General features: G+C 50.2%; 1 protein-coding gene across 3 annotated transcripts in view; it reads right to left on the bottom strand.

The window, feature by feature from the left end:
* Window positions 1–1,248: 1,248 nt before the first annotated feature.
* ap1s1 (adaptor related protein complex 1 subunit sigma 1) overlaps window positions 1,249–8,771 on the bottom strand; it is a 39,820-nt gene continuing 32,297 nt past the window's right edge. Inside the window, exons 3-5 of one of the 3 annotated variants that reach the window (XM_055665148.1) lie at window positions 7,300–7,408; window positions 4,542–4,679; window positions 1,249–1,561 (exon numbers count right to left, since the gene is read on the bottom strand). In XM_055665148.1, the coding sequence (XP_055521123.1) occupies window positions 1,514–1,561; window positions 4,542–4,679; window positions 7,300–7,408 (295 nt within the window). In that variant the 3' untranslated portion in view covers window positions 1,249–1,513. Of the gene's footprint in view, window positions 1,562–1,915; window positions 2,090–2,136; window positions 2,380–4,541; window positions 4,680–7,299; window positions 7,409–8,771 lie in introns of those variants that run through there. The other 2 variants (XM_055665149.1, XM_055665147.1) reach the window with 2 other exon arrangements.

Below are 8,771 nucleotides of genomic sequence, written 5' to 3'. Positions count from 1 at the left end.
TCCCCTCCACTCTTTATGAAAGATCCAGTCCTGGTTTTGTGCATTAATTATCAGGTAACATTACCTACTGAAATCCAGTCCTGGTTTTGTGCATCAATCATCAGGTAACATCACCCCCTACAGATCCAGTCCTGGTTTTGTGCATCAATCATCAGGTGACAATACCCCTACAAATCCAGTCCTGGTTTTGTGCATCAATCATCAGGTAACATACCCCCTACAGATCCAGTCCTGGTTTTGTGCATCAATCATCAGGTAACATCACCCCCTACAGATCCAGTCCTGGTTTTGTGCATCAATCATCAGGTAACATTACCTACTCAAGATCCAGTCCTGGTTTTGTGCATCAATCATCGGGTAACATTACCCACTACAGATCCGGTCCTGGTTTTGTATCATGCTCCTATCACCCAAGTCCATCTAGAAACTTGAGCCAGGTTGCTCCCTCCCCTCCACTCTTTACGAAAGATCCGGTCCTGGTTTTGTGCATCAATCATCAGGTAACATCACCCCTAAAGATCCAGTCCTGGTTTTGTGCATCAAATCATCAGGTGACAATACCCCTACAGATCCAGTCCTGGTTTTGTGCACCAATCATCGGGTAACATCACCCCCTACAGATCCGGTCCTGGTTTTGTATCATGCTCCTATCACCCAAGTCCATCTAGAAACTTGAGCCAGGTTGCTCCCTCCCCTCCACTCTTTACGAAAGATCCGGTCCTGGTTTTGTGCATCAATCATCGGGTAACATTACCCCCTACAGATCCGGTCCTGGTTTTGTGCATCAATGATCGGGTAACATTACCCCCTATAGATCCGGTCCTGGTTTTGTGCATCAATCATCAGGTAACATCACCCCCTACAGATCCAGTCCTGGTTTTGTGCATCAATCATCATGTAACATTACCTACTCAAGATCCAGTCCTGGTTTTGTGCATCAATCATCAGGTGACAATACCCCTACAGATCCAGTCCTGGTTTTGTGCATTAATCATCCGGTAACATCACCCCCTACAGATCCAGTCCTGGTTTTGTGCATCAATCATCCGGTGACATTACCTACTCAAAATCCAGTCCTGGTTTTGTGCATCAATCAACAGGTCCCATTAACCTACTTAAGTCCAGTCCTGGTTTTGTGCATCTATCAGCAGGTAACATCACCCTTAAAGATCCGGTCCTGGTTTTTTTGTAGCTTTCCTCCACTACCCCCCCCCCCCCCCTCATTAATGCCCCCAGCCCTGCCCCCCCCCCCCCCCCCTCCCCCATACCACCCCCACCAATCTGGGTAGCACCTCCCATTTTTGGCCCAATTCCGCCGTCTTCCAGCCAACAGGACGATCCCGAGGTCAGGCGGGCAGGCGGGCAGGCGGGCGGGTGCAAATTTCGATCGTTTATTTCAGACACAGACAGCAACGCCACACGGTCCAGGCTACGCAGTGTTCCCTCCGCCCCGTCCCCGCCCCCCGTCCCCAGGGGTGAGCGAGGGGACGTGCCAGGCGGGCAAGCGCCGGGGCTAGGCCAGGCCCATCTCCTCCAAGACGCTGCGGGGCGACTCGTCGTCCTGCAAAGGCAAGCGCAGAATTCAATTCAATTCAATTCAATTCAACTTTAATGTCATCGCACAAATGCAAGTATCGGTACAACGAAATGCAGTTTTGCGTCAGTCCGTAGTAGTTGTACATAAAGAGAAAAAACAAGAAAAAAAATAGAAAGAGGGAAGATACAGAATAATCAGGAAATACAGAATGATTAAACAAAGGGGGACGGAGGGACCAGAGAAATCTATCGTCGGGACTCCGAGTTCAGCAGTGTGATTGTGTTGTTATAGAAGCTGTTCCTCATCCTACTAGTACGTGACCTGAGACTCCTGTACTGCCTCCCTGATGGGAGGAGGGCAAACAGTCCATGAAGGGGTCTTTGATGACCTTCCCAGCCCGTCTCAGACACCGTTTTCGGTGGAGGGCATCCATGGCAGGGAGCGGGGCACCGATGATGTGCTGCGCGGTTTTCACCACCCGTTGTAGTGCCTTCCTGTCCGCAGCAGTGCAGCTGCTGTACCATACCGTGAAGCAGGTGGTCAGGATACTCTCTATGGTACAGCGGTAAAAGTTGGTCAGGATCTGGGGGGACAGGTGGGCTTTCTTGAGCCTCCTAAGGAAGTAAAGGCGCTGCTGTGCCTTTTTGATCAGCTTGGAGGTGTTGAGGGACCAGGACAAGAAACTCAAGACAAGGCACAAAATGCTGGAGTAACTCAGCGGGACGGGCGGCATCTCTGCGGGGTTGAGAAGGAACGGGTGACGTTTCAGGTCGAGGCCCATCTTCATTCTGATATATACCACTCCAGGGGAGAGGAAAATGTGTAGGAATGAACTGCAGATGCTGGATAAAATCGAAGGTACACCCACAAAATGTTGGAGAAACTCAGCATCTATGGAGCGAAGGAAGGAATGGTGACGTTTCGGGACGAGACTGATGTGAGGGTGGGGAGGGTGAGAAGAAGAAAGGAAGAGGCGGAGACAGTGGGGGAGCTGGGGAGGGGAGGGGAAGGAGGGAGAAAGCAGGGACTACCTGAAATTGGAGAAGTCAATGTTCATACCGCTGGGGTGTGGCAAAATATGAGGTGCTGCTCCTCCAATTTGGGGTGGGACTCACTCTGGCCATGGAGGAGGCCCAGGACAGAAAGGTTGGATTGGGATTGGGAATGGGAGGGGGAGTTGAAGTGCTGGGCCACCCGGGAGATCAGGGGTGTTCCATCTGTGAAGGAATCCCCCTCCCATTTCTATATATCGGGAACCTGGGCTGGAGGGTGAATCCCGCGCAACAAAGAACTGAGCTGGTGCACAGGCCCGCCAGGGGGCAGAGAGCCACTACCTCACAGCGCCAGAGGTCCGGGTTCGATCCTGACCACGGGTGCTGTCTGTGCGGAGTTCTTGGTTTCCTGGCCCTCCAAATGGAATTTAAACTGGAGGTGGTACCCCATCGCCCCCCTCCCCACCCCCACCCCTCTCTCCCCCCCCCCCACCCCCCCCCACCCCCCTCCCCCTCTCCCTCCTCCATACTCTACCCCCACCCCCTTCACTCTCTCCTCCCTCTCCCCCATCTCCCTCCCCCCCCCCTTTTCCTCTCTCCCCGATTCCAGCCTAATCCCCCCCCCCCTCTTTCCTCTCCCCCACACCCCCCCCCCCCCCCCTCCCCTCTCACCCCATCCCTCTACCCCTCTCCCAGAACCCCACCCCTTCCCCCTCACCCTCCCCTCTCCCCCCCTCCTCCCCCCCCATCCCCTCTCTACCCCAACCCCCTTCCCTCTCTCCCCCCCTCCCCCAACCCCTCTATCCTCCTCCCACCCCCACCTCCCCTATCTACCTCACCCCCCTTCCCTCTCTCCCCCCTATCTACCTGCACCACCCCTTCCCTCTCTCCCCTCCCCCTCCCCCATCCCTCTCTACCTCACCCCCCTTCCCTCTCTCCCCTTGCCTCTCACCCCCCTCCGCCCCCACCCCTGTCCCCTCTTCCACCACTCCCCCTACCCCTCCTGCCCACTCTCCCTCCACTTCTCTCCCACTTACCCCACCCCTCTCCCCCTCCTCTCTCCCCCTCCCTCCCCCTCCCTCTCACCCCCCCACCCCTTCCCCTACTCCCTCTGTCCCTCTTCCACCACTCCCCCCTACCCACTCTTCCACTTCTCTCCCCCACTCTCCACACTCTCTCCCCTCCCTCCCCCATCCCTCCGTTTGTACGTTCTCCCACGTTACCCCTATGTGGGGTTTCTCCGGCCGACACGAGGGGCCAACCAGGGAAAGGTCGACTGCAGGAGGCACCACACGGGACACCAAATGGCCGTGCGGTCCGCAGGAACTCCTTCAGATCATCGAGCGCGCGTTGGACTTTGAACCACGCCGCCAAAAAATGGCAGTGACGGCAAATATAATATTTGCAAAGATACTTCCACTGTGCCAGATTTACTAGAGTCTACTAGAGTTTACTAGAGTTTACTAGATCTACTGTGTAGATTTACTAGAATGTTGCCTGGGTTTCAGCAACTAAGTTACAGAGAAAGGTTGAACAAGTTAGGGCTTTATTCTCTGGAGCGCAGAAGGTTAAGGGGGGACTTGATAGAGGTTTTTAAAATGATGAGAGGGATAGACAGAGTTGACGTGGATAAGCTTTTCCCACTGAGAGTAGGGAAGATTCAAACAAGGGGACATGACATGAGAATTAAGGGACTGAAGTTTAGGGGTAACATGAGGGGGAACTTCTTTACTCAGAGAGTGGTAGCTGTGTGGAATGAGCTTCCAGTGAAGGTGGTGGAGGCAGGTTCGTTTTTATCATTTAAAAATAAATTGGATAGTTATATGGATGGGAAGGGAATGGAGGGTTATGGTCTGAGTGCAGGTGTATGGGACTAGGGGGAGATTATGTGTTCGGCACGGACTAGAAGGGTCGAGATGGCCTGTTTCCGTGCTGTAATTGTTATATTGTTATATGGTTATATATGGCATGTGTGGTAAATAAACAAAGCTCCGTTCAACAAATGGACGTACCTCCTGCATTAGATCGGCTTGCTCAATGGCCTTCAAGACGTTCTTCTTCGAAGTGTCCTGGATCTCACCCCCCATGATAAACTCATCCAATATGAAGTAGGCCTTCTCAAAGTTGAAGATGATGTCCAACTCGCACACCTGAAAAATGACAAGGGTCCACACAAGGAACTGCAGATGCTGGTTTACAAGTGCTGGAGTAAAAGGTCAGCCCAGCCCATCATCGGCTCTGACCTCCCTTCCATCGAGGGGATCTATCCTCAAAAAGGCTGGCAGTATCATCAAGGACCCACACAGCATCCTGGCCACACACTCATCTCCCTGCTACCTTCAGGTAGAAGGTACAGGAGCCTGAAGACTGCAACGTACAGGTTCAGGAATAGCTGCTCCCCCACAGGTTCAGGAATAGCTGCTCCCCCACAGGTTCAGGAGTAGCTCCTTCCCCACAGGTTCAGGAATAGCTCCTCCCCCACAGGTTCAGGAATAGCTACTCCCCCACAGGTTCAGGAATAGCTACTTCCCCACAGGTTCGGGAATAGCTCCTCCCCCACAGGTTCAGTAATATCTCCTCCCCCACAGGTTCAGGAATAGCTCCTTCCCCACAGGTTCAGGAATAGCTCCTTCCCCACAGGTTCAGGAATAGCTCCTTCCCCACAGGTTCAGGAATAGCTACTCCCCCACAGGTTCAGGAATAGCTCCTCCCCCACAGGTTCAGGAATAACTTCCCCACAGGTTCAGGAATATCTCCTTCCCCACAGGTTCAGGAATATCTCCTTCCCCACAGCCATCAGGCTATTAAACTCAACTCATACAAAACTCTGAACATTAATAGCCCATTATCTGTTATTTGCAATTTATCGGCTTATTTATTCATGTGTGTGTAATTATATTTACATCATGGTATATGGACACACTGATCTGTTCTGTATTTATGCCTACTATGTTCTGTTGTGCTGAAGCAAAGCAAGAATTTCATTGTCCTATACAGGGACACATGACAATAAAACTCTGTCTCGTCTTGTCCCACTTGTTCTCCATTTGAGCGTCGTTTATGCAACATTATTTACGCGCCGTGACGCGTGCATGGTGCGTGATGACCTAGGCGCGGCACCCCAGGCTTTCGGGAGACACAAAATGTTCGCCCGCCACCTACGGGATAACGCCCAAATGGGACAGGCCCTTCCCCACAGGTTCTTCCCCACAGGTTCAGGAATAGCTCCTTCCCCACAGGTTCAGGAATAGCTGCTCCCCCACAGGTTCAGGAATAGCTCCTCCCACACAGGTTCAGGAATAGCTGCTCCCCCACAGGTTCAGGAATAGCTCCTCCCCCACAGGTTCAGGAATAGCTCCTTCCCCACAGGTTCAGGAATAGCTGCTCCCCCACAGGTTCAGGAATAGCTCCTCCCCCCACAGGTTCAGGTTCTCTGTCTGACTCTGCGGGTCAGACAGAGTCTTGAGGCTGCTGATGCATTCAGATTCACACCCCTCTCTCTCTCTCTCTCTATCTATCTATCTATCTATCTATCTATCTATCTATCTATCTATCTATCTATCTATCTATCTATCTATCTATCTATCTATCTATCTATCTATCTATCTATCTATCTATCTATCTATCTAGCTATCTATCTATCTATCTAAACATAGACAATAGGTGCAGGAGTAGAGGCCATTCGGCCCTTCCAGCCTGCACCACCATTCAATATGATCACGGCTGATCATCCAACTCAGTATCCCGTACCTGCCTTCTCTCCATACCCCCTGATCCCTTTAGCCACAAGGGCCACATCTAACTCCCTCTTAAATGTAGCCAATGAACTGTGTGGCCTCAACTACCCTCTGTGGCAGAGTTCCAGAGATTCACCACTCTCTGTGTGAAAAAAGTTCTTCTCATCTCGGTATGTCGGGGGGCGGGGGGGGGCACAGAAAAATTAAAGAGCCCAAGGGGGCCATGAACTAAAAAAGATTGGGAACCACTGGTTTAGACAATAGACAATAGGTGAAGGAGTAGAGGCCATTCGGCCCTTCGAGACAGCACCAACATTCAATGTGATCAAGGCTAATCATCCCCAATCAGTACCCCGTTCCTGCCTTCTCCCCATATCCCCTGACTCCGCTATCTTTAAGAGCCCTATCTAGCTCTCTGTTGAAAGCATCCAGAGAACCAGCCTCCACCGCCCTCTGAGGCAGAGAATTCCACAGACTCACCACTCTCTCTGTGAGAAAAAGTGTTTCCTCGTCTCCGTTCTAAATGGGCGACCCCTTATTCTTAAACTGTGTGTGTGTGTGTGTGTGTGTGTGTGTGGCCCCTGGTTTTGGACTCCCCCAACATCGGGGAACATGTTTCCTGCCTCTAGTGTGTCCAAACCCTTAACTATCTTACATGTTTCAATTAATATTATCGGCACGTATCCTTGATTGTCATCCAGACTTTTCAGTCTGAACGAAATTTCGAAATTTCAATAATGTATTATTATTAATGCTTAATGTTTTATGTAACATTCCTAACTGTCACTGTATGTCGTTGCCACTTGCGGGCGGAGCACCAAGGCAAATTCCTTGTATGTGAATACTTGGCCAATAAACTTGTACATTCAATCATTCAACTAACAACTTAACCAAAGCCAATTAACCTACAAACCTCCAGTCTGGTTTTGGTTTAGTTACCAGCTGTGCCACTTAAAGTCTATCCAGTTCCCCTGTGGAACTGGCCTGGCCTGGCCACTCCAGGCAGTGGGGCAGTATACCAAGTGGTACTTACGCTGCCAAAGTATTTGTCGAGCAGCTCCACGTATCGGTGGATGAGCTCCAGAGTCAGAAGCTCATTGTCCTGGTCTTCAATCGCACAGCAGAAATATAGACTGGCGTACCTGTGGCAAAAAATACTAACGTTAAAAACAATTGATGAAGCATTTACCAAGGATATCCGACTACTCCACTCTCCCCCAACTCCTTCCTCTTGCTCATATATATACCACACAAATACATGTACATTTATACACACACACACACACACACACTAAACGAGAAACTAACACCTGTTGAAGCACTTGCTGTGATATCCCATTGAGGTGAAAAGTTCAGAGTGTTCCTGTCTTGCAACTTTGTTTTGAAGTATGTTGGAAGCTGATAGGAAGGAGCAGCCGTCAACGAATCAAAAGGCAGAAAGGCAGCCGGACTCCGGATGGCAGGCGGCAGCCACAGACTTTTATATAATAGATAGATAGATAGATAGATAGATAGATATATATATATATATACACACACACACATATATATATATATATATATACACACACACACATAACTCCCTCTTGATATCACCTATGATAGAAACATAGACAATAGGTGCAGGAGTAGAGGCCATTCGGCTCTTCGAGCCTGCACCACCATTCAATATGATCATGGCTGATCATCCAACTCAGTATCCCATACCTGCCTTCTCTCCATACCCCCTGATCCCTTTAGCCACAAGGGCCACATCTAACTCCCTCTTAAATATAGCCAATGAACTGTGTGGCCTCAACTACCTTCTGTGGCAGAGAATTCCACAGATTCACCACTCTCTGTGTGAAAAATGTTTTCCTCATCTCGATCCTAAAAGATTTCCCCCTTATCGTTAAACTGTGACCCCTTGTACTGGACTTCCCCAACATCAGAAACAATCTTTCTGCATCTAGCCCTGTCCAACCCCTTAAGAATTTTGTAAGTTTCTATAAGATCCCCCCTCAATCTTCCAAATTCTAGCGAGTACAAGCCGAGTCTCTCCAGTCTTTCTTCATATGAAAGTCCTGCCATCCCAGGAATCAGTCTGGTGAACCTTCTCTGTACTCCCTCTATGGCAAGAATGTCCTTCCTCAGATTGGGAGACCAAAACTGTACGCAATACTCCAGGTGTGGTCTCACCAAGACCCTGTACAACTGCAGTAGAACCTCCCTGCTCCTATACTCAAATCCTCTACGGCAAGAATGTCTTTCCTCAGATTAGGAGACCAAAACTGTATGCAATACTCCAGGTGTGGTCTCACCAAGACCCTGTACAACTGCACAGTAGAACCTCCCTGCTCCTATACTCAAATCCTTTTGCTATATATATATATATATATATCCATATCTATAGGATGGGTGACGTTTTGGTTTGGGACCCTTCTTTTGAAGAAGGGACTCGCCCCGAAAAGTCACCCATTCCTTCTCTCCAAAGATGCTGCCCGTCCCTCTGGGTTACTCCAGCAT

Source organism: Leucoraja erinacea, unplaced genomic scaffold, assembly GCF_028641065.1.
Source record: "Leucoraja erinacea ecotype New England unplaced genomic scaffold, Leri_hhj_1 Leri_1098S, whole genome shotgun sequence".
Lineage (NCBI taxonomy): Eukaryota > Metazoa > Chordata > Chondrichthyes > Rajiformes > Rajidae > Leucoraja > Leucoraja erinaceus.
Note: the sequence above shows the minus strand (reverse complement) of the source record. Positions and strands in the feature narration are given on the sequence as shown.